Raw genomic sequence first — 25,507 nt, forward strand, 5'->3', positions numbered from 1 at the left:
TAAGAATAAGTAACACAAAAATGTGAAAATATAATTTTAAATGGAAAAACTCAATTTATAGCCTGTGATGCACATCAAACCTAAATGACAGTAAATTATCTTTTGCTTAGGGCTAAAGTAATTACTTACTGAAACAATTTTATATGAGAAAGTAAATGCAAAAAGTAGCGCGTGATAGTGTTAGTTTATGTTCGAAAATGTCTCTTTAATCACGCGTGGAATGCACGCGCACGATAAGGGAAGAGTTTGAAACTGAACTAGTGAGGCAAGAGCGAGTAAAGAGAAGAGCAGGGTTTGGTTTTGGTTGTGGTTGAGTGGGTTATTATGAAGTCATATAGATTGTCAGAACTGGGCGGTGCTGAGCTTCGCAGCCTAATTGCTCGCCCCCGTATCGATTTCTCTTCAGTATTCTCTGTGGTCTGCCCCCTCTCCGTCCCTTCACGTGTTCCCTCTTTCTCACCGTCGTTTTCAGTTTCTCACACTTCTCTTTGCAGGTCAACCCCATTCTTGACCATGTTCGACAAAGAGGCGATGATGCTGTCAGAGAGTGAGTTCGTGCTTCATTCTTCTTTACTCTTTTCATTCCTCTTTCTCACTGTCGTTACGATCATTATCAACCTCACAATTCTTTCCGTATTTCTGCAGATACACTTTGAGATTCGACAAAGTTCAATTGGATAACATTGTTCAACTTGTCTCCGACCTTCCAGATCCACTGGTATTTTTATTGCTTATTCGTATCACCGTTCCATTATTTCTTTCAAGTATTCATGTTATTCAATTTTAACTTTCTGCATTGCATTGAAGCTTGATGTGCATGTTAAGGAAGCTTTCGATATCGCCTACAGCAATATATATGCCTTTCATGCTGCTCAGAGAACTCCTGAAACAAATGTTGAGAACATCAAAGTATGATAACATCTTATTCTTAACGTATTCGCGTTTCATGAGTCGACATTGGCGTGCTTTCTTTTCTGAAACTTCTTTTTGAGTAGGTTCTGGTAGGATTATCTTGCAAGTAGATAATTCGAGATCTCATAAAATATAATACCTTTTACTTTCTTTATTACACCTAATTGGGGTAAATTTTATAGACTTAATTATAATTTTGGTCTTTCAAGTATTGTAATTGGACTCTACTGGTCTAGTCTATAAGAAGCACGGACACAGATACAACTAAATTACAACATATAGAACACGGCTCTAATATATTCCACGGTTGGAAATAGAATCGGTTTCCTCGGTTTTTGTTCTTGGGCACCGTCAACACCTGCTTCCTGCCGCTGCACACAGTCTCCATCTCAGGTTAGGTCCACAACTGAAACGTGCTGACACTGACTCACCATCACCACATTTTCGAGGATGGGTCGCATCACTTCCAACACATCCAAGGATTGGGCCATGCCCGCCTATGGTGTTCGACACTCTGTTGTGCACGCATCTGTAGTGTTTCTGTGTCAATGGCGCGTTGGAAGCAGGAAAACAACTTCCAGTTAAAGCGTCCGAGCTTCATAGTTAGTCCACCTAGTTCCAATTGTGCAAATTAAATCCTTGGGGTATTATAATTAGGCGATTTTAGTTTTTTTTGTTAGTGTGTCGTTAAGTATATTAACAGATTTTGTTGATGTAGTATTGGGCGATGATGTGTCAATGACATGACAGTTAACATATTTCATGACATATATATATGCTCTCGTGATTGCAATTTTTATATCACAATCATGAAGGACTAGAAGTGAAATTAAGCCATGTCACTAAATGTTTTAGACAGCATATTAGCTGCACGTCATCATTCAATGTTATCTCAGCAAAATCGACAAAGGGACCAAATTAAAAATGACACAAGTGCAATATTTGGAGGACTCAATTTGTGCAATTGGACATAAGGGGGCCAAATTTCACAACTGAGAAACTAAAATTGCAAAGCATTTTTACTATTCCTTGTGATTGTATGTGTCCCTTCTCTTGATTGTTTTTTACTATCTTTTCTATGCTGATAACAAGTTATTTTCATTCAATTATCTTCCCTTCATGTTTGTCTTGTGTTAGCCTTTTGAGTTTTTTGAAAATGTCAGGGAGTCCAATGCAGGCGAGTTTCAAGAAGTATTAGTACTGTGGGCCTTTATGTTCCAGGGGGAACTGCTGTCCTACCTTCAACAGCCCTGATGCTTTCAGTTGTAAGTTGAATTTATGTCTAATTAGTTTGTGGTATTGTTCTCCATCCTATAGTGGCATCGGGATTGTTGATAATCATCATCTATCAGATTTTATTAATCTTTGATTGTTTTATTTATATACCAGCCTGCACAGATTGCTGGATGTAAAACTGTCGTTCTTGCTACTCCTCCAGCTCAGGATGGCACTATATGCAAGGTACTCATCTGTATTGTATGAAAACATATTTGAGGTTAGTATCTTTTCTGACCAATGTTTTTCTCTGCAGGAGGTAGTGTATTGTGCAAAGAAGGCAGGGGTTACTCACATCCTTAAAGCTGGAGGAGCTCAGGTTTGAAGCATGATAAAATTTCACCATTGTCCTATCTGTTTCTATAGTTTGAAATTAATATCCTTATGTTTAATTTAATTTTATGTTTGTGTATTGGTATTAATGGTTAAAAATCATTAATATGACATTTTTGGACACTGTAGGCCATATCTGCCATGGCTTGGGGAACAAACACTTGTCCCAAGGTAGATCTGTTTTTCTCATTTTAATCTCATTTGTTTTTTTTGAAATTTATGTTCAATTATAGTCGATAACTATTAGATTGAGCTCATTTCTTATCTTACTATTACATGTTATCGTATCTGGATTTGATTTACTTATTTTTTTTATATCTGATAAGGATCTGAGACCTCCTGTTAGGAGTGTCTACAGTAAGCAAAGGAGGAACACAAGGGATAAGGCCATTTATGATTGTAACAGAAATAAGTAATAGCTAACTACACTAAGTTGGTTGTTGATCAGGTGGGTATTATAAAAAAGGGGCTGAGTTAGGAAGGGGTATCGTAATTGATCATTGTACCAGAAAGCTTTTTACAATTTTTTATTTTAAACAGAAGAAAACATAACATGAAAAAAAGAGAGAAAATTTTGGATTGTGAATAACAAAATGATATAGGAAAAACAACGGAACCTTAGTAGTATTTTAAAGTAGTTTCAAAAAGAAAAAGAAAGTTGGTTTGTTTGAAAACTGTTAGAATAGGTATTAAATATAGGTAGTAAGTAGTTGTAATGGAGATCTATACGAGCTCTTTACTTATTAGCTATTTTCTTGTACCTTTTGGTGTTCCTGATGTAATTTTCTTCTATAAAAGATCAGCTGAGAGATAATCAATCTCTTAAACTCATATTTTCAGTCTTAAGTTGGTATTAGAGCAAGTGTCATCTTTTTTGAAGAAACTTCTTTCTTCTCTTCCTTTACACAAGATGTTCACTCTATTCAATAGGTCTAACCTATCTCTGTAGTTGATCCCCTTTGTATATCCCACTCCTAACACTATTCCAACGTCTCCCAATAATACAATTCCTTCTCATCAGCCCAATTCGCGTGGACCATCTTCTCCACCTCTTATCACCTCTCAACGACTGGTCCAATGACACATGGTGGGTCCTCTTCATCAAGTCCTTCACCATCATTGTTCCATACTATGTATCTTGATAATGAAGATTCCAATTGGCCTATTGTCATTCATAAGTTACTCGCTCTACACACAATCCTCATCCTATTTACAATTTTCTAAGCTTTCATCAGTTGTCCCCTTCCTGTTCTTTTTTCTCCTTTGCATCTTCCATTATCATTCCTATTCCTAAAAGTGTGAAAAAGGCACTTGATCATCTTGGATTGCAACAATCCATGATTGATGAAATGTAGGCTCTTGAATGTGATGGAACATGAGACTTAGTTTCTCTTCCATCTGGACAAAAGGTTGTTGGGTTTATGTCATTAAGGTTGGGCCAAATGGTGAAGTTTTTTGCCTTAAAGTCAGATTGGTGGCCAAAGGATATACTCAGATCTATGACCTTGATTATGGTGATATGTTTTCTCCCGTAGCCAAAATGACTATTGTGCGTCTCTTCTTTGCCATGGCACCTATACGCCATTGACCTCTCCATCAATTAGATGTCAAAAATGCTTTCCTTCATGGTGACCTAGAAGAGGAGGTTCACATGGAGCAAAGTCTTGGTTTTGTTGTTGAGGAGGAGTCTGACTTGGTTTGTAAGTTGCATCGGTCTCTTTATGGTCTCAAGCAATCTCCTCATGCTTGGTTTGGAAAATTTCAATCACATTGTTCAAACTTTTTGGAATGAAACACGATGAGGTGGACCATTCAATTTTTTATGGTCATACCTCTTCTGGAAAATGTGTTTACTTAATTGTGTATGTTGATGCCATAGTTATTACAAGAAATGATGCTACTAGAATCTCGCAACTCAAAGATCACTTATGTAATCACTTTTAGACTTAGAAGTCTCAAATACTTTCTAGGCGTTGAAGTGGCTCAATCAAAGGAAGACATTGTAGTTTCTCAAAGGAAATATGCTTTAGATATCTTGGAAGAAACAGGCATGACTAGTTGTAGACTAGTAGATAGCGCGGTGGATCCAAATAGAAAACTAATGGCATATCAAGGTGAACCTTTCTCTAACCTAGAGAGATATAGAAGACTTATTTATCTTATTATCACTAGACTTGATCTATCTTTTGCAGTGGGTGTTGTTAGTCAGTATATGCAAAATCCTTGTATTGATCATTGAAATGCTATAAGATACCTCAAAAAGGCTCCATGACAAGGTAGTTGTACGAAGATAGAGGGGAATACCCAAATTTCTGGGTATTGTATGCTGGATCTCGTACGGATAGATGCTCCACTACAAGGTATTGTGTTCTTATTGGAGGAAACATTATTTGTTGGAAAAGCAAGAAACAAAATATGGTTGCTCGATCGTACGGACACAAAATATGGTTGCTCGATCTAGTGCTGAATGTGCATATAGGACAAAGACGTCTCTTACTTGTCAACTTGTATGGATGAAACAATTTCTTCAAGAATTAAAATTCTGTGAGATCCACCAAATAAAGATGTATTGTGATCACCAAACTACATTCTACATTGCTTCCAATCCAATATTCCTTGAGAGGACTAAAACATAGAACTTGACTATCATTTTATTCAGGAAAAGTTGTTATCTAAGAAAATTTGGACTAAGTCTGTTTGATATGATCAACTTTCAGATGTAAGAGGACCTTATATTGAATTTATTTGTTCCAAGCTTGGTACATATAATTTGTATGCCCTAGCTTCAGGTGGAGTGTTAGAATAGGTATTAAATATAAGTAGTTGTCTTGGAAAACTGCTTTATGAGTTGTTTACTTATTAGCATTAATTTCTTGTACCTTTTGGTGTTACTGATGTAATTTTCTTCTATAAATAACAAAGATTAGCCGAGAGATAATCAATCTCTTAAGCTCTTTTTATCATATTTTCAGTCTGAAGTAAAACATTATAACCAACTGTGATATTATGTTAGAATTTGCTCATATTCAAGATTTAAAGGATCTATTAAATGTGCTGTGATTTGTAAAGAGTCGAGAACATTATTTGAAATTTCTCCATTTATTTTGTTACCAACAAATTTAAATACTTCGTAGTTCTGATTATTTTTCATGATTTCTTATTTTGATTTTTGTGATCATGGTTTTGTAGGTTGAGAAGATTTTTGGCCCTGGAAACCAATATGTCACAGCTGCAAAAATGATTCTGCAAGTGAGCTGTGAAGTGCTGTTCTTCTCTATTATATATTGTGCTTTATTCATCAGATCTTATAGTTCTTCCTGCTTTGCATTACTGTTCAAAATCTTCTGCAGAACAGTGAAGCCATGGTTTCAATTGACATGCCAGCTGGTCCATCAGAAGTTTTAGTTATTGCTGACAAGCACGCGATTCCTCGCCATGTAGCTGCCGATTTGCTTTCCCAGGTTTACTGAGTTCTAAATGTTTCTATATAGTATATGAAAGGCTATCTACACTCATTGAGAATATATTATCTTTCTTTTTCACTCTCTTAGCGAGGTATCTCATGCTCTATTGTAATTTATTCAGTTATAAACTAATTCTAATTTCTAGAAGCTTTTTTCTGAGCATTATGCTGTTAATTATTCCAAAAAACAATTCAGTATGAATCATGATGTCTGTTAGAGAAAAGACTTTCTGTTGTCTTCTAGATTATTCTTTAAAAGCTGTTTTGGCTGTGGTTGTCAATCATATAGGGTCCTAGGTGTTTTCTGTCAGCCATTTTGTATTTCTCTTCAGACTTAACATATATTAAATTGATCTCCTGAGAGCTCACCCTCTACGACACTTCCACTCAAGTAGGTATCAAAGTCTCCAGCAGCTGGAGGCCAATGTCAATTTCTCCAGCGACTACCAGATCTGGATCGCCTCCTCAAGTGACACAACTGTGGTGGTCGTGAAGGCAAAATCAACTACACCGGCTGTTATGCACAGCTTCTTTACATAGCCTAGTCATGGGCGTGTAGTTCACACGCTGCCCTCTGGTGACCTCAACAAAACCACATCTCCTCCAGCGGTCTTGTTGCCTTCTTCCAGCCCTCCAGTCCTCCAGTCTTCCACTATTGGGGACCCTTTGAACCTTTAAAACATGTAACTCCTTTAATTGGGTCATCCACACTTATCAAAATCGAAGAAAATCGATCTTGGACTTAACAAACATCAAGTCTTGTAGTATAAGTCATATCAATTAGGAAACATGTTGGGTCTTCTTTTCATAAGAAACATGAAACAAGATGTAATTTAGCTTTTTTCTCCATTCATTTAAACATTTGGGTTCAAATCGCCGTACATCTTTTGGTTTATATATTTTGTTACATTCATTGATAAATATTCCATATAAACTTAGGTTTATTTAATAAAAGATCGATATGAACTTTTGTTCATTTTCATGTAATTTTCGTAATGAAATTAAATCTCAATTTGACAAAACGATCAAAATTCTTAGAAGTGACAATTTTCTTATGCTCTTTCTTCCCTCTTAAGATCATATGGTGTTGTATCAATCTCATTGTTTTGTATCAAGACATTTAGTTAAAAATACGTACCGCTAGTGTGCCTCTTCACAAGTGTACCGCTAGTGTAATTTAGCTTTTTCCACGATCATTTACGCATTTGGGGTCCAAATCGCATTACATCTTTTGGGTTTATATATTTTGTTACTTTCATTGATAATTGCTCCATAATAACTTGGGTTTATTTAATTAAAAATTATCTGAATTTTTGTTTATTTTCATTTTTTTCTTCCTTAACTACCGTATGGCTTACAATTTGAAGACAAACATGTTTTTTGGTTTGGTACAGAGACAAGCACATTATATAATTATCATAGTAGCATGCGTTCACTCTTAAAGAAGATATATTTTGTAATTATTCACCGGCCTAAGAACTTTTTGGCCCTTTTGTATAATTCTGATGCGTCTGCAATTTCAGGCTGAGCATGGCCCTGATAGTCAGGTTGTGCTTGTGATTGCTGGTGAAGGCGTGGATTTGAATGCTATAGAGCAGGAACTCAGCAAGCAGTGCAAGAGTCTACCAAGAGGAGAGTTCGCTGCTAAAGCCCTGACCCACAGTTTTATTGTTTTTGCACATGATATGCTTGAGGTCAGTAGTTTTGCCCAAGTTCATCCATGTATTCTCAGTCCCACTGAAAACAAAGTGAAGAGCAAAGTGGAAGAGAGAAAACAATTTGTTCAGATGCATTAACACAAATGTTAGGCTTATCTATGTCTGTATTTTATATATGTGCTGCAGTGGTTGACAGAACTTGTATGCTTAATCATGTTTTCATAACAGGGGAACCACAGTGCTATTCAATGCTGTAGCATTATCTCTTGATGTGTCATAATTCATAACTTCGTTATCCTTGAGTTTACAAATTTCACTTATATGCTAATAATTCCTCTTGTTAGTTTGGTTTCAATTTATCAACATCTTTATTACGCCTTTGCTGATGTTTCAGAACCTGGTGTTTCTTTTTCATGTTGCAGTCAATCAATTTCTCAAACTTATATGCACCTGAGCATCTAATTGTCAATGTGAAGGATGCAGAGAAGTGGGAAGGTTTTATTCAGAATGCAGGTATGGCTTTGTCATAGCGTTAGTTGCTCTTGTGATGGGGTTTTCGGAGATGAAGATTTATTGCTAGTCGTACATATTATATCTGCAACTCATACATTGCTCAGAATTGAACTTGGTGCCAATTGCAAACACCTTCCTTTTTGTTATAAAAACTGTCGAGCCAACATAGATGTAACTTTGAACATGTATAGGCACTTTGCTGTTTTTTCCTTGACCTTTAGATTCCAGATCTAGATTTACATGCCCGTTTGTGGCCTCTGCAGGGTCTGTATTTTTAGGGCCGTGGACACCCGAGAGCGTTGGTGATTATGCAAGTGGAACAAATCATGTTCTTCCTACTTATGGTTATGCAAGGATGTATGGTGGTGTTTCATTGGATTCTTTCTTGAAATACATAACAGTGCAATCTCTCACAGAAGAAGGCCTCAGAAAACTTGGGCCATATGTAGCAACCATGGCAGAGGTTGAAGGTCTCGATGCCCACAAGCTGGCAGTTACCCTAAGACTTGAGGACATAGAAGGCAGGCAGGTTTCAACATGACATGATAATTTACGGTAAGCCTACTATCATTTATTATTTGTCTTACATAAAATTAGTACCGAAGCAATTGCCATCTTTAAGTCATGTAACCATAATGGGTATTGAAATTTTAAATTTTGGTGAAAATTGGTTTTTGATAGAATCGACGTTTGTCATCGTTGAGTTTCTGGAAGGATCGTATGGGAGAAAGTGACCTGTGCACGAGAGCTTTGATACCATATTTGAAAGCTAGAGTTCAGAGAAACAGAAGTGAAAAATCGTTGGACCATGGTTTTTTGTGAAGGATGGTGGTGAAAGTTTTGGTAAGTTGTAGCAGGTTAGCATAATGTGAAGGGAAAGGTTGACTAAATAAAGAAACATCCAATATGTAGTAGCTAGTTAAACAGCCGTTTATGGTTCCTTACAAATTTTAAAGACATTTCCTTCAGTTATAGAAATTTAAAATAATTTACAGGACACAGGCAAAAATTCATGAAACGCCGGAGCATCGTGGAGCACGTAAGCTAGAACATTATAACTATGCATGAAATATCATCATAGCTTCCTAGAGATTTAGCTTCTTTAACTAACTTCTTAGATGCTTTCTGCGCACCATCCACATTCTTGATACAGTCACAAGCCTCTTGATTTGTCATCACCTGCGATAGATACAGGGGCCAGTGATGTTTCTAAAGATCAAGGTTCTTACATGTCATTTCATTATTGAATGTAATTACATGGTTTAATGTATTTGTATTTTTACTATGAATAAAGAAAATAAATTTCTTCACGTATAAGAAAATCTAAAAGTACATATGACATGGTTCTCGTGTGTGATAAGTGAAGAAAAACGAACTATTTGAACCAAAGAAGCCAGGGGTAGTTTCCAACTGTTCAGGCCACGTTTCTGGATCTAAGAACATAGTCGAAAAATATGCAAATTCTAGAATTTGGTTTGACATAAACGAGCACATACAAAATTGTATGTTTCGGTGTAATATAGGTTAACTTTTGACCATAAAAAATATGCAAATGAACTTAGCAAGACATGGTATGTATTTCATTTAACCATACTTCCAAGTTCTCCTTGTCCCGAAACTATTTTTTTGGCCATTTGCTTAGTAAGCTCACTCAGTTATTCTACACTCAGTTAGCAATTGATTGGAAATATGAAATTATTCTTCTTTTCAATATTTGAAATCATTCCTCTTTTCAATATTTCTTATCCTTTATATTTTGGCTTTGCATATACGGTATATTTCTTTGAAGTTTAAAATTTGTAAAGCCAAAGTGCTCATCTGTAATTATAAGATGCATGCAATATTCTTGTACCTTCCATAGACCATCACTTGCCAAAATAATGAATTCAGTGTCTTCATCAATCTTCTGAATGCTCATATCTGGTTCTGCCGTAATGTGCTCCTTTAGTTTTCCATCTCCAAATGCCCGTGTCATTGCTAATTGGCCATCCACTCTTGGAACATTCCCTGATTAAGTCATATTTTTGGAAATTCAGATAATGTTCAGTACTGGACTTGGCAGGAGCAACATAAGTTCACTAATGGAAATATAAATAAAATTAAATGAAAAGAAAGGCCATAAAACTAGGTGGGTGAAACAAATTATAGGATATCTATATTATAACCCAAAGAACATAAAGTCGTTGGTGAAGCAGCAAAACTAGGAAAAAAAGGGTCGCAGTCACAATTTTGAGACACGAAAGTAAGTTCAGGGTGAGGGAGGGTGAGGGAAGGCTTGCCCATTTGGAGGACAGGGTAACCGTTAACAAAGATTTTCAAATGAGATTACATTAACATTACATGGAACCTATCAAATGTCAGATTGCTGAATTAGAACAAGTTGTGCAGTTGACATAAGATGTTGAGTCTCACGCATGCATGCATGTTTAGTGTACATGATCCTACTCGTTATAGTAATGACATTACATGATTGGATATTGCAAAATTTTGCAGTAGAGCAATCTTGTACGATAATTAATGAACTGTAGTTTGGTAGTAGGTACCGCAGTGCATACGAATAGATGCAGTATAGAAATACGGCAAACATTTCAGGCATACAATTGCGGGTTATCAAGCATTAGTAGTATAATTATTCTCTTACATCTATGCACTGACAGTGCAAGAAAGGGCCTAGAAGCCTCAATTTCACAAACGTCAAGAATTAACATTATACACGAGCTTCTGGTAGAGATAGATTTTACCCTTTAGAAGAAGGTATCATCGTTATACAGGTAATACTGTTTTCATATACAAGATAGAAAAAATGTTTTATGTTGGCACACTATCATAAAAAAATGATTTATATGTCAGATTAAATTTTAAAATTTAAATATCAGTTATCAAGTTCCAAACTAGAAAGTTTCCAAAATTAAACTTCTAATATTGTAATTTTTGCTCTGTAGTAGTTTTTGGCTATTAGAAAACTAACTTATTTTCTTGGATATGCAAGAAAGTTGAAGTCTTAAGTCTATTAAATATTGATAAATTAATTTCATCATTACCGGGTCTCTTAGACACAAAACCCCCTCTGCTCTCAACAAGATCTTTTTCCTTCTCTGGATCATGATCCACAGTAAGTGGCTTTGCTCGACCATTTTTGCATGATATTGCCCGAGAATCACCAACGTTGGTGACCAGTAGCTTTACTCCATTGACTAGTATTGCTGCAACTGCAGTTGATCCTCCACGTGAATCAGCTACGTTTTCTAAAATCTCATCATCTGTTGCTTTGCATGCTTTCTTAATAGCTTGCACTGGATTTTCCCAGAAACCAGGCTTTTGATGCATGATTAAGAAAACAAATATTAGTGAGAATAATAATGGTGTGGACTGAAATATAACAGTTACTAAAGGTTACCTCACTCAGTATATTTTCGAATAGATGGCTTCGCAAGTATTTTGCAACTTCATGACCGGAGTGACCATCAAATATTGCATACAATCCTAAGTCATAGCCATCGAGATTCCTGTGTTGAGCAAAAATATAGTCTTCCATTCCATGCTTCATCTGTCCTTGTATTAAGTGATATCCATGGATGAAATGTCGAGTTGAAGGGTTATTCTTTTCATTTGCGTATTTTGTGACCAGACTCTTGTGAGGTTGCTCCTGTGTTTAACAAAATTACTTTGTTAGCTTCAAGCTTTCCTTTGTTAGATTGTGATGAAAAAAATCCATGTCTTTTACTAATGATCATTTGATTTTGGTGAGAGCATGCATGGGAATGAAGTTTGTAGAGAACGAGAAGCTAAAATAACCAGAAGTCTGAAGATGGAAAAAGCTATTTCTCATAATCCGTTGACTGATAACAATCAAGTAGATACCTAACCTATTTTAATGATTGTACTTGAAAGCAATTGTAAAATCCCCACAAGAGCTTTAAACGATTATATAAGCACAAAACATAAATATCTTGAAACGATTACGTAAGCACAAAACTTCAACAGCTTGCTTATGTAACAAGAAGCTGGAATAAATCACCATAGGCTAACATTCATGTTCTTAAGAGAGATTGCCAGAAAAATGTACGTAAGCGAAGTTGAACGAATAAATATCATAACAGGATTTCATCGGATAGAGACAGGATACCTCTGTAGCAGTTGGACCTTTATTTCCTGGTAAGTACTCTGCTTTGTCTTGATAGTCATCCACTGCATCATCTACTCCTCCTGCTTTTTCTTCGATCATGTATTTACCAATAACATTGTTATCTTCATCTTCATTATAGTCTTCTTCTCTAGTAATGTTACCCTCTGGCTGCTGTTAAATGCAAAATAAAAATTTGCTGGCAAACATAATGAAGAAGGTGCACCACCAACTAAATTAATCAATCTCAATACTTAGGTTGTGAGGATAGTCCTAATAATTTATCTTAAAGAGAAACTTAGTTGAAACCAACCAAATAAGTAATTGACAGCTAGAAGATAGATACAGGTGACAAAATATGGGATGATGTTCTGAAAATGCAGTAGAAGCTTTTGAAAGAATATATCTGATGATGGGACAAGACAATTTATTTCTTTGACTGTAAGTTGAACAAAGTAACATGAATGCCATATTCTGACTCCAATCATACGAAGAAGTGAAAGAGCCCCTGCGACTCCATTGTTGTAGTTACATACCATGCAACATTAGCACTATCCTCCTCCACTGTACACGCATAACTACTCCAACATCATGCTTTCATTATGTCACAATTAGCATAAATGAGCTGTGATTGAAATTTAATATTTATTAAGATGGCGCAAGTGTGTCTATAACATACTTAATATTTGTTAATGAGATGCATTTAAGTCACATTAAATGTATTTGAGTTATACTTGAATTGAAATTGAGTACATATTAGTTTGATGTATTAATTGTGTTGAATATTTGTGGATATGATGTATTAAGTTTGAAGAAAATCCATAGTTGAAGATAAATAAAAGAAAGTACTAATAGTTATGGAAGGATGGAATAGACATTATTTGGTATACTGGTTGCATATATATATATATATATATATATATATATATATATATATGACAATGAATAGAACAAGAATGAAAGAGGAAAACCTTTCTTTCAAAAGAGTCCACGGAACTTCCTCTTCTTGATATCCTCTTCAATATAAAAGGAATTATATCAGAACATCGTGCTAACTGTGTCCTAAAATTCAGGTGAGTTTTAAAATCCTGAGAGTCCTTGCAGTAAAGAACTATAAGGAGAAGGGGGTTGAAATGATATATGTAGACACTGAAAATGATTAAAAATAATACGTATAATTGATAACTAAAAAATGTATTATGACTATAAAGACTAAGTATTTAAACTTTAATACTTTTTTTGCTTCAAACTCATCTATCCATAAAAGTTGCTTGCCATACCTTGAATGCTGAAGGATGTCCATCACTAATGGAGGGTGACTTTCTTTTATGCAAGTTAGATTTCTTCTGCTCAAGACAAAACAAAAATACATATCAAGCCATGATAAGTACCTGTGATGTTAGTATATACACATGCATACGTTCTCCTTTACCAGTACAATGATAATTACGAACATAGGTGGGGTATTACATACATATTAAGTCACCTCTTGCATGAAATGAGCTTCCATACGTACCTTGATCATATTTGTTTGGTGCATGACTTTGTCTTGGCTGAGTTCAGATTGAGAAGTTGAGGAATTGTTGAGACTGAGAAAGAAGAGAAGCATGGTAAAGAATAGATGATACTGGTATGTATATGTTTATGAAACAGCATGTGCAGGTAAGTGTCCTTGGTGGGAAAGGAAGGACACGTGGTTAAAGAATGCATGGGGTGGTGTCATTCACCGCTAATTGTCTTTGCTTTTGCATACTTCACAATAAACTAATCCATTTCATGCTACCTCCTACTTCTCCACAAAAAACCACATTCACTACTCTATCGCCAATACATTTATCAGTCAGCAACGTTATCATTTTACGTTTCCAGAAATTATATCCTTCTGAATATCAGAACTTTCCTTCAGATAGATATTATAACTCAAAATGTGTTTTACAACCTTATAACAATGTTTTTCTTCACTATATATTAACCTCTTATAATATAGAAAACACATGATAATACAGCAGATAATAATTTTTGAAAGCATGTAAAAAACACATAAGAATCTAACAGTTTCACGTTCACCTTTTAAAAAAATATTCTTTTAATCTGTCAACAGCGATACATGATTTTATTTTGCTTTTAGTTTGGATAAATTTTCATATTTGGTTTTTTCTTTCTCACTAATGCATTTATTTATTTATTTTGATCTTTCATTAAATTTTATTTTTATTTTCATTGTTACCATTTATTGATATCTTTAAAATAATGGATTGTTCGTTAAGTAAACATGTCAACACCTAAATAGAATAAAGGTGTATTCTTTTAAAATTATTGTACTTTAAAAAAAATAATCATCATAAAAGTAAAATTGTTTTTCTTTAATTAAAATTTACATTTTTTATTTAACCATTTTCTATTTAGAGATTAAACTCAAAGAACACATCCATCTACATCTTATTACATCTATAGAATTATAAATAATTAGAATATGACTTTTAATATAACCTTTATTTATTTAATTGGAGAATTTTAGTAGTTAATTTAGAAATAGACCAGGGACATAATCAAATGATTTTAAATGTACAACTTTTTCAAGCCAAAAATTAAAAGTTGATTTTAGACATATTATTTATGAGTAGTTTTTTTTTTAAGAAACATAATTCTACCTAACATTAAAAGACTGAGATTTTAAAACTTACAAGTTAAAGATATTATAGCACTTTTCGTTAATTTAGAAATGCACAATAAGATAGCTGATAATAATTTTTGAAAGCATTTAAAAAACATAAGACTGTAACATTTTCATGTTCACATCCCGAAACAAAATACTTTTAATATGTAAAATAAATAATCCAAGAGTTGTTTTTGTTTTGAAAACTTGTAATAACACGAGAATGTAAGATTTCTGTATTTATATATTTGGCTTAAATAATTTTTATCTATCGTAAATTTACGAAATTTGTGTATAGTCACAAATAAATTTTATTATCATTCTTTTTTTTTTATCGGCATTTTATTATCATTCTAATTCTCCTTAAAGTTTTTACTGTTTATTAAAACTATCATTAGTCATATTTCATGAAAGAACATATTATAAATAATTATCGTTTGTTAAAGGAAAAAAAATTATTATAAAGACAATATTATTGGTGACCTTTTATGAAGAATATTTGGGTAAAATATATTATTGTTTCTTGTTATTATTAGGATAAAACGAAAGGTTAAAATGTTTTTGAAACAAATCCCAGTGTAATGAAAAGGTTTTCCCATTAACAGCGTTGAAGAAAAAACAATAGAAGGTTTTCTCTTCTCTTCCGCTTCGCGCTGAACAAAACGTGCTGCTTCACTTCTGCAACTTTAGGTCTCCGACCAATTGGTACTCTCTCCCTTCTCTTTCCCCTTTTCAATTGCGTTTCTTGTTCTTTCCTTATTTACTCAATGCGCGTGCCTTCCTTGATTATAATTGCCACCAATTCAAGTTTTTGTTTTCGTTTTCTTTTGAATAATCTTAAATTTCAATGAAGTATTTTTTAATTATAATATTGTTGAGTTCTTTGTCTTTGATAGGTCTGTGCCATTTCAATAGTAATTTATAATTTGTTTTGCCTGAAGTAGAATATTTTTGAACATGATTACTTGAGAAACAATGAAAGAAAATGCCCTATGAAAAAAGTTTACTTTTGTGTGAGCTGTGTTTTTTTTTTCAGATTTATACAATATAAATAAAATGAGAATGTACCTGGATAAATTTCGTAGTATTATTTTGTGCAGCTGTGGTACAGGTATAAAATGGTTGATTAGTAGGATGTTATGAAACACTCCACTGAGTTGATCCAACCGTAAAAGTGGATGATATTATTGATTTGAAGATGGCCTTCATTCTCATCACTGCTTCTCTCTTCTTTCTATTTCTATGGATCATTTCTCTTTGCAAAGTTCTCATTCTCCCTCGGATCCCTTTCGCCAAACATTTCACGCACAACGGTAATGCATCTTTTTTCCATTTCTCCTCAATTTTTCTTTTCTTCCTCTAAATCTCTCATCTTTTCTTTCAGGCAGATCATTTCGGAAGAGAAACGTCTTGCTGGTTACTGCTCATCCGGACGATGAATCCATTTAAGTTCTAAACCCCCATTCTCATATTTCTAATGCTAGTTCCTTCGACTCTTGAAACATATATTTCTATGGCTTTGGAAGTTTGAGCTATATATTTCCTGTATTATGATTTAGCACCATCTTGAAATTTTATTTCATTTCTGCAGGTTCTTTACTCCAACTATAAATTTTCTGACTTCAAAGGGACATAACATTCAAATACTATGCTTATCTACTGGTAAATAGCTTTCCATAATCTGTTTTTGTCTCGTAAATTATGGCAGTTTTGGTATATATATGTGTGTTTATTTGGATCTTTCTGTCACTTTAGAATCATTTTTTTTAATTTCATTTATAGTTTTCCTTCTCCCCATTCTGTAGTTGAATTTTCTTAAGGTGACATCTTTCTAAATTGAGAAAGTTTACTGTCTTGATAAAGAATTTGTTTTCTTTAGCTATTTTCAGTATATAGAGCATTACTTTATTAATGAATGATATTGCCACTTCAATATTATTTCTCAGATCATATGTAAAAAAGTTCAATATTTATTTCTCATATCAGATGATAATAGACTTAAATCTTATAATCAAACTAATGAATTCCTGTAGCAGTATCAATCTTGCTTTAGCTTAAGCCGCCCAACACAGATTATTTCTTGTTATCAGTTTTCACTTTTTACATTTGATACAAATTTTCTTTTTTATAATTCTATTCAAAGGGCTTCAACACATCCTTATCCTATATATATAAAAGAAAGAAAGAAGTATGGGCAGGGAAAGAATGGACCTAACTGAGTAGAGGGATCGCTTGTGGATTGGGGGGAAGGATGTAGCAGATTGTATCAATTGTGGTGTGATAGAGGTCAGGTAAGTCAAGTTACAATTGAATTGTGGCATTTGGATTGGGACACTCTTAAGTAGTATGAGTTGTACATATGACTATTAGTTAGTTTTTTGACTAGTGATAAATAAGCACTTAATCGAACAAAGGAGATGAAGGAAGATTCTCTGAATGGGACAGTAAGAGGGAATGATTGCGAAGCTAGTAAGGAGGAGGACCTGAAAGTTTGCTGGGAGTTCTTTATGAGGAGGCTGGTATTGATATTTGAAGGAAATTATGAGGATTGGCTTTGGGGAGTTCCCTGGTGCATGGGACCCCATTATTATTTTGTTTCTATTTTCGTGTTCATCCTGTGTTTCCTTTTTCTTGAAAATTTGAGGATTACCTTTAGTGCCATACAAGCAATTGTCCATTTTCCATTGTTACTGTATACATATCTCTGTCCTTAACGGTCTCTAATTAATAGAAGATTTACTTTTGCATTTTACAGATTTAGGACAAGAAATCTATCTATATTAGACGGTTAGATATGAGAATTTCAACGACAAAAAATTAAAGCTTCAAGTCTAGCCTCAAAGAAAGCTTTAAAGTTTATTTTTCAATCCATTGGATAGTTTTTCATTTTTCTTATTTTTCTGTAGGTGGTGCAGAAGGCAAAGGAAATATCAGAAAACGAGAGCTTTTTCAGGCTTGTGTAACCCTCAAGGTGATTTACATAATTATATAAAATAGTTGTGGTTTCAAATTTAAAATCATAACTTTTCTATACTTACAAATTAAATATTGTACGACCTTGGAAATTGTACCCAGGTTCCAATGCAGCAAGTGAAGATTGTCGACCATCCTGATCTGCAGGTTTTGATCCAATAGGTTTATGGATATAATATTTACTATTGCTTCTGAAGCTTATTGTTAGTTCCTTATATTGTTGTTTAACGTGTTGTCATACTTAGGACGGTTTTGGTAAAGTTTGGAACCGTAGCTTATTGGCAAAGATTATTGAGGAAGAAATAACCAATTGTTCAATTGATATGGTAAGACTGTTCTGCCTGCCTTAAGCATCTTTTGACAGACTAGTACTTCTTGTGCAAATTATCTCTCTTAATGATTCTTCTACTTATCCCTTTCCCCAGATTATTACCTTTGACTTCTATGGTGTCTCCGGCCATTGTAATCATCGTGATGTGCATTATGGAGTATGGTAAGTTGAGCATTAGTATTGATCAATATCGAATAACTATAACTGGAAAATATGGCGATATAGTAGCATGATTGGATGGCCTTTTATTTCAAGGGAAATAGTGGGTTTTTTAAATGCTCTCTCAAAAACCTGACAGAAAAAGTGATTATTTATTCAAAATAAGTTGAACCAAGTTGCACTAACATTTGTACATTTTGAGATTTATTTAAAACAATATAATTTTAAAATTGAAATAACAATAAATGAGTCATGACGGCTCACACTGTGTACTCTAAGTTCATTGCCCCCACCCTTTACTGTTCTAACAATACCCATTTTCAGTTGTGGTGTTATTTTGTGCTTGATACTGTTAGGAGCAGATTAGTTTGTTTCCATAAGAACTCCATATTCTATAAACCTGAACAACTTCTCTAATACCTGTCACTATTTTTTTTTAAATGCTAAAATTTTGTTTATAAGTTCCTGCTAGTTGCTATGCAGTGGTTTTTAGATTATTAAACTTATTAATATATGTTGATATTTGATCATCCATACTTCTTATTTATAGAGATTATTTAAATTGTGCTAGTAATTTTTTTGTTTATCATTATGTCTATGGTCCCGAGTCCAGATAAAGTTGGAGGATTGTGTCGGGCTTCGACAATTCCTGCAAATTTGTCAATATCTCAAACATGGGTCACTTACAACAGACTGTGTACATGAGAATTTGGTTTTTAATTGAGCCCAATGGTGTCATTGTTCCTATAGTCTAATCACGTGGGTGAACGCTTTTGCTGTTTTGGCTTTACTGTTTGTCAGAATTTATCTTAACTTGTCTTCGTGAATGTGATATTTTGTACAGTATCCAAGAAAACTAAAGGTTATGTATGGGAGTTAAGTGGATGAGGACATCTTCCATGATTTTATCTAAGCAAACTAATTGCGTTATTTTCTCTCCCACTTGTGCTGTTGTCTAACATTGAAAATGTTTCCATTTTGTGACAGCAAGCTACTACATGATACTTTACAAAGAGATATTGAAGTTTGGGAGCTTGTATGTGTTTGTTTTCTTAGTTTTATTTTTTCGTCTTATTTGACCAATTTTTTTTATAACTCTCCCAAATTGCCTTATTTTCCTGGGATGTCTTTATTGCTTATAGGTTAGCACCAATATTTTGCGCAAATATAGTGGTCCTGTTGATATTTGGTTGTCCATATTTTTGGCCATGCTGCACTCAAATGGAACAATGCATTGCTTAGTAAATGAAAATTCTCGTAGGAGCTTTAAAGCAATGGCTCAACACTCAAGTCAATGGGTGTGGTATGCATGCTTTACCATACTTTTATTATAAAAGCTACATATATTAAATACTGTTGCTTGAAATTTGCAAATGTTTTTAGTTTGGATTTTCTTCTTTAATCTTTTCCCTCGTGTCAATATTACAATGCACCACACAGGACAACTATGTGATAGATATTTAGAAACTTCAACTGAAATTATCTCAAAGAGGCATTGCACAACAGCACATCTAAATTCATTTCTGCAGGTTCCGCAAGCTTTTTGTGGCCTTGTCCAGTTATACTTATATGAACACTCTTAGAAAGGTAAGGTAATGTTGGACTGCTGAAGGAGTTGTGGTGTTGCTTGTGACATCAGCTTTCATTTGTTGCAATTCTGGCCCTGCTCTGTATCTATCACTTTCATATTTTCATCTGGGTTCAAGCTTGGTACATTGTGTGGAGTGTACCCTGCGGCTCAAGCAGCCTTTCACTTTCCAATGACATGATTGAATGAAATCACTGCTAATTTTCTTCACGTTATCCCATGACATTTTAGAATTTCTCAAGCATAGTACATATGTTCATTAACAATGGTCTGGTCTATAACTTTGTCAGATTTTGTTTACTATGTTTTCAATTTTGTTAGATAGAGTAGCAGAATATTCTTTACTGCCAATGTATTAGCAATATCCTTGAATCCTTCGTGACTTTTAGTTTTTCTTTCTATCAATCTTGAATTAACCACAAGCTACTACATATATTTGTCCTGAAATTATATTTGACCATCATCCTACTTCTAATCTTGTTTAATATAACATCTGAGAGCAATTGCACATGCTTGGGCTTAAATTGAAGATGTATTGTGAGCTTGTGTGGGTAAAATATTTCCTCTAAGAATTAAATTTTTGTGAGATTCAGAAAATGAGGATGTATTGTGATAATCAAGCAGCTTTTTACATTGTCTCTAATCTCTTGTGTTTCATGAGAGGACCAAACACATTAAGATTACTGTCATTTCATTCAAGAAAAGTTGTTATTTAAGGAAATTGATACCGAGTTTGTCAAATCCAATGATCAACTTGCAGGTGTGTTCACAAAATTGTTGAGAGGGCCTGAGATTTAATTTATTTGTTTGAAGCTGATACATACAAATTGTATACTTTAGCTGTTTTGGGTAGGCTAAGTAAGCTTTATTCAATAGCTGTTTTGAGTAGTACCAATCTGTATTCAAATGACAGGTTTAGAATAGATAGGCTGAGTAAGTTTTGTTCAGAAGCCGTTTTGGGTAGTACCAATCTGTATCTAGGGTTACTTCTCTTTCACTCTTTCCTTTCATGTCATTGTATCATAGATTTGTTGTATATAAATGTGAGCACCCAAGGGAGACCTTTTCAAGCTCTGTAAAACATTGATCTCTCTCTTTTTATTTTCTCAAACGTTTCTGATTTGGACACATCCCTAAGACCCCTTTATACACATGTCTTACACTCCTAATTAGGTTTTAATCAAAAAATGTTTTTTTTTGTTAGTTCGGAGATTTAAGATGACATGTTTTATGCCTTAGACACTTGATTTGACGTGGAGTTGAACCTATTTTTGGTTATTTCATATACATAAAGTGCCACTGCAAACTTATACCAGTATCTTGGTACTTCTGAACGGCATCTCTGTATTAGAAGGCTGAGTCCATCCACAAGATATTGCAGAGTCTATTGAAAACACATGATTCAGAAGATTGCATTTGGTTTCTGCCATAAGCATTCCTATTTCAGTGGAACAATCTATTGTACCAGTGATTTTTCATATCTCTTTAATGCAAAGAAAAATCAAAGAAAAACGGCATCTCATATAATGCAAAGAAAATCAAAGAAAAAGACATCTTATATAATGCAAAAAAAATCAGAGAAAGTTGAAGAAACTTATGGAATACATAACAAAATGTCAAATTAAGTATATTTATAAAATAAATAAAAATATTATAAATAGTAATAGTAATGATAACAAATTTTTAAAATAATATGATAAAAAATTATAAAAAAGTAATTTTATTAAATAATGGTATTATTTAGTATTTTGAATAGTTTTAAGAATTTCTTTATTTTAGATTTTATTTTAAATAGATCATTTAATAATTTAAAAATTATATTAATTTAGGATTTTGAATGTTTTAAAAATTTTATATATTTCAGATTTTTGTTTAAATGCGATATTAACTAATTTATGATTTATATTTAGTTCAGATGATGACTGTATAGGAATTTTATTTTATTTATTGATGGCTTTTTTAAGTAGGATATTGAATAATTTAATATTTTTATTTATTTAGAATTTTTTAATAATTTAAAATTTTATTTATTTCTTATTTTTATTCAAACATGAGATTAAATAATGTAGGATTTATATTTATTTAGAATTTTAAATAATTAAAAAAAATATTTATTTAAGATTTTTTAAATAGAATATTAATTTATATTTTTATTTATTTAAGATTTATTAAATAATATTTTAATTATAAATAATTTAATAAATTAAATTTTTTAACAAATCTTATATAAGAACAAATTTATAAGTTTATATTTTTATTAATTAAAAAAATATAATTTTAATCACAATCATTATATCATTCACAAAATAATTTATATTTTATATTTTTTTATTTAATTTAAAGAATCTCACTTCCTTTTTAGTTTTTCTTCAAATCATCTCAAAAACGGTTCGTCCAGTATATTCTATAAACCAAACAAAGCATAAGGGAGTACTACGTTGATATCGTTTCAAATGAATTGGTTTTGATGATGGCCCAATGTTATGGATGACATTACAGAAAAGTTTTCAGAGTTTGAATGATTCCTTACTATTTTATTCTTGACTTCTGGGTCTCCACAGGAATTTGGGTAAAGCTTTTGAATGATTTAACTAAATAGAGCTTTTAAGTGGTACCAATTTATGTTGCACTCGAGGATGGCAAGAAGACTTTATTTTTTATTCGGACTTCTCACCTTGGTTTCCACTCTACTAGAATATATCAGTTTTGATAAGACATCAACTCTATCATTCTAATAACAAGGTACATGAGGGATGTTGAATTGGCTGAAGTCACCAACCATAGTCTTAACTATATGGTAGTACTTTTATAGAAGGAGCTCTCTTTCTCATAAGTGTGCATTTATTCATCCAAGGATTAATTGTGAATCACTTCACTTTTTGATATCTTAGACGGTTTAATCTTTAAAAAATATATTAATTTTGATAAATAATATATATAATCTTTAAATATAAATATTTTATCTAAGCATTCTAATGTGTGTTTTGTGCTAATTGAAGGATCAATATATAATCCAATGATATAACAAAGTTTCATGATAAACGGTTTCCAAAAAAAAGGGGGTGGGGGAGGGGTGTTAATGGAGCATAAACTCTATTAGTAAACATAAAAAGCAAACATATAATTTAACACATAATAGACAAAGATAGAGAAAGAATTGCACACTATATTTATACTGGTTCACCCTCGCAATAAGGGTTATGTCCAGTCCCCTTGAGCAACCCACTCAAGAGTCTTTCACTAAAAAGTATATTTGCACCTCTTTAGGTACACTAGTATTCTACACCTTTGTGGGTACACAGTATTCTCAACCTCTGCAGGTTCACCACGTATTCTAATCTCTCCAGGTACACAATCATGATGACTTTTTACGGCAAATGCACCGTGTTGTTAGAAGTAATAATGTGTCCCTACGGACAAATATCAAACTCACAAGTAACAGTTGAATAATCAAGTAAAATATAAATTTTTTTTATAAAAATGTGTTGAAAGTTGTTGTGATGATAATGATTAATCAGAAAACAAGGCAAAGTATTTGTTACTTCAAGTTAGAAAAATAGGGATTGGATTTCATCTTTCTCACTATTTTGTATTTTGATTAGCATGATAACATTATGTCTTTTGGGTGATATTGATGCCCGTATAAAATTCATTTATATTGATTCCAGACAAATAATGGTGTTAACCTAAAACTCAAAGGTTCTTTACACACTTCTTTCAAAATTCAAGCGAGTAAAATTGCAAGGATGTTTTGTTCTTCGGGACTACCATTTCATTTACCAAGAAGTTCTTATTATAAAAATGCATTTTCTTATACAACTATTACTTTTAATCTTAGTGGATATGTACCGACAACATATAATAAATTGAGGGGTCCTTTATTTTCAAAAGAGAGAAGTTATGTAGAAAACCTTGTGCAAATTATAAGAAACTCATGAAATCGGAAATGTGTTACATTTGTTAATGATGGGTGGAGTGATTCTTAAAGAATACCACTTATATATTTTATGGCTATTACTGAGAGTGAAACAATATTTTTGAAGTCAATAGATGGATCTAGTGAGATAAAGGACAAAGATTTCATTGTTAAACACATGAGAGATGCAATTATGGAGGTTGGGTAATAAAATGTAGTATAAATTATAACTGATCATGCTTGTATGTAAGGCAACGGGTATGTTCATAAAATTAGAATTCCCTTCAATTTATTGGACTCCTTGTGTAGTGCACACCTTGAATCTCGCATTGAAAAATATTTGTGCAACAAAAAATACTGATAGAGATAGTGATACTTATCAATAATGTTCTTGTATCTTACAAATTGATGATAAGGCTACCTTTATTAAAAACTTCATTGTGGGGCACTCTATGAGATTATCAATGTTCAACAACTTCAACTCAGTTGCTTCTGTTGCTACCACAAGATTTGCTTCAACCATATTCATGCTAAAAATATTTAGAAGTTTGAAAAAAGAACTCCAAGATAGGGTTATTAGTGATGAATGATCTTCTTACAAAGATGTGGATAGTGCATAATCTGTGAAAGAAACTTTGTTGACTGATAATTGGTGGATGAATGTTTATACTTTCTTTTATTGCCCCTATTTATAATGTTCTCATAGAAACATATACATATATGACTAATCTTCACTTAGTATACGAAACGTGATATTCAATGATTGAAAATGTGAGAAAGATCATATACCAACATGAAAGAAAGACATAAGCAAGTGAACATTCATCATTTTTCTTGGTAGTAAAGTCAATATTAATTGATCGTTGGACTAAGAATAACATATTTCTACATTGTCTTTCTTATTCTTTAAATCAAAGGTAATAATTATATAGTTAAATTGTTTTATAATTATATTTTGTTGTATACATATTATTTATAATATCATAAATTTATAATATTATATTAATTTATGTTTATATTTTTTTAATGTAGTACATATTATAGTAATGGATGGCTAAATTAATATTCACAAAGTTGCCCCACATTAAGATGGAGATTACTCATGAAAGGAAGAAATGTTTTAAGAGGTACTTTGATGATGCAGACGATAAATGTAGAGTTTGCAAACATTTCATATGGAAGAGAAGATTTTGTTGATGCAAAATCTTTAAACGATAGAGGTAAAATTTGCAAAATCACAGTGGATTGTTCATGGAGCTCATGCACCAACACTTCAAAAGATAGCTTTTAAGTTACTTGGACAACCATATTCTTCTTCTTGTTGTGAAAGGAATTGGAGTACATACTCTTTTATAGATTCTTTGAAAAGAAATAAGATGACACCTGAAAGGATATAGTGTTTGTTCATAGTAATATTTGTCTTCTTTCAAGAAACTCCTCAAAATATAAAGAAGAGGAAACTAAGTTGTGGGATATTGTAGAAGATGATTCTTCACTGGATGACAATGAAATTCTTAAGATTGTTAACATATCTCTTGATGAACCAAAATTAGAAGTTGTATTTTTCAATGAATATGAACAAATATAAAATTCAAAAAATATAATTT

At 32.9% G+C, this 25,507-nt stretch overlaps 3 protein-coding genes across 8 annotated transcripts; 2 read left to right on the plus strand and 1 right to left on the minus strand.

Annotated features, from left to right (window-relative positions):
• The first annotated feature begins 127 nt into the window (after positions 1 to 127).
• Positions 128 to 9,170, plus strand: LOC137811754 (histidinol dehydrogenase, chloroplastic). Of its 2 annotated transcripts, XM_068613589.2 has the most exons (14): positions 128 to 417; positions 495 to 547; positions 646 to 718; positions 808 to 909; positions 2,076 to 2,177; positions 2,302 to 2,373; positions 2,444 to 2,506; positions 2,650 to 2,691; positions 5,710 to 5,769; positions 5,871 to 5,981; positions 7,507 to 7,677; positions 8,064 to 8,154; positions 8,418 to 8,709; positions 8,836 to 9,170. In XM_068613589.2, exons 1-13 carry the CDS (start codon positions 325 to 327, stop codon positions 8,693 to 8,695), a joined length of 1,311 nt encoding a protein of 436 aa, XP_068469690.1. In that variant the 5' UTR covers positions 128 to 324; the 3' UTR covers positions 8,696 to 8,709; positions 8,836 to 9,170. The 2 variants fall into 2 exon arrangements, with proteins under 2 accessions (XP_068469690.1, XP_090154836.1); XM_090298710.1 differs by lacking the exons at positions 7,507 to 7,677; positions 8,064 to 8,154; positions 8,418 to 8,709; positions 8,836 to 9,170 and adding an exon at positions 6,379 to 6,856 and having other exon boundaries at positions 221 to 417.
• Positions 9,171 to 9,198: 28 nt separating this feature from the next.
• On the minus strand, positions 9,199 to 13,886 carry LOC137811756 (putative protein phosphatase 2C 39). Its single transcript, XM_068613590.2, has 8 exons — positions 13,794 to 13,886; positions 13,558 to 13,623; positions 13,249 to 13,293; positions 12,281 to 12,451; positions 11,552 to 11,800; positions 11,196 to 11,469; positions 10,007 to 10,161; positions 9,199 to 9,333 (listed from the first exon to the last, which is right to left on the minus strand). The coding sequence occupies exons 1-8, from the start codon at positions 13,884 to 13,886 to the stop codon at positions 9,199 to 9,201; spliced, it is 1,188 nt and encodes a 395-aa protein (XP_068469691.1).
• Positions 13,887 to 15,472: 1,586 nt separating this feature from the next.
• Positions 15,473 to 21,054, plus strand: LOC137811757 (uncharacterized). 5 transcript variants are annotated; one of them, XM_068613592.2, is made up of 12 exons: positions 15,473 to 15,638; positions 16,034 to 16,246; positions 16,318 to 16,378; positions 16,525 to 16,595; positions 17,840 to 17,904; positions 18,009 to 18,053; positions 18,152 to 18,232; positions 18,332 to 18,399; positions 19,384 to 19,432; positions 19,539 to 19,699; positions 19,926 to 19,983; positions 20,745 to 21,054. In XM_068613592.2, exons 2-12 carry the CDS (start codon positions 16,132 to 16,134, stop codon positions 20,763 to 20,765), a joined length of 795 nt encoding a protein of 264 aa, XP_068469693.1. In that variant the 5' UTR covers positions 15,473 to 15,638; positions 16,034 to 16,131; the 3' UTR covers positions 20,766 to 21,054. The 5 variants fall into 5 exon arrangements, with proteins under 5 accessions (XP_068469693.1, XP_090154837.1, XP_090154838.1 ...); XM_090298711.1 differs by lacking the exon at positions 20,745 to 21,054 and having other exon boundaries at positions 19,926 to 20,428; XM_090298712.1 differs by lacking the exons at positions 19,384 to 19,432; positions 19,539 to 19,699.
• Positions 21,055 to 25,507: the final 4,453 nt, after the last annotated feature.

Source organism: Phaseolus vulgaris, chromosome 2, assembly GCF_051622355.1.
Source record: "Phaseolus vulgaris cultivar YP4 chromosome 2, ASM5162235v1, whole genome shotgun sequence".
In the NCBI taxonomy this organism is placed as follows: domain Eukaryota; kingdom Viridiplantae; phylum Streptophyta; class Magnoliopsida; order Fabales; family Fabaceae; genus Phaseolus; species Phaseolus vulgaris.

Coding starts and splice junctions, on each gene's coding strand:
- LOC137811754 (XM_068613589.2), top strand. CDS start 325: ATGAAGTCATATAGATTGTCAGAACTGGGCGGTGCTGAGCTTCGCAGC. Junction 418..494: donor TCTCTTCAGTATTCTCTGTG/GTCTGCCCCCTC, acceptor TTCTCTTTGCAG/GTCAACCCCATTCTTGACCA. Junction 2,374..2,443: donor AGGATGGCACTATATGCAAG/GTACTCATCTGT, acceptor TTTTCTCTGCAG/GAGGTAGTGTATTGTGCAAA.
- LOC137811756 (XM_068613590.2), bottom strand. CDS start 13,886: ATGCTTCTCTTCTTTCTCAGTCTCAACAATTCCTCAACTTCTCAATCT. Junction 12,452..13,248: donor TGGACTCTTTTGAAAGAAAG/GTTTTCCTCTTT, acceptor TGCATTTAACAG/CAGCCAGAGGGTAACATTAC. Junction 9,334..10,006: donor CAAGTGATGGTCTATGGAAG/GTACAAGAATAT, acceptor TATCTATCGCAG/GTGATGACAAATCAAGAGGC.
- LOC137811757 (XM_068613592.2), top strand. CDS start 16,132: ATGGCCTTCATTCTCATCACTGCTTCTCTCTTCTTTCTATTTCTATGG. Junction 16,379..16,524: donor CATCCGGACGATGAATCCAT/TTAAGTTCTAAA, acceptor TCATTTCTGCAG/GTTCTTTACTCCAACTATAA. Junction 17,905..18,008: donor AGGCTTGTGTAACCCTCAAG/GTGATTTACATA, acceptor AATTGTACCCAG/GTTCCAATGCAGCAAGTGAA.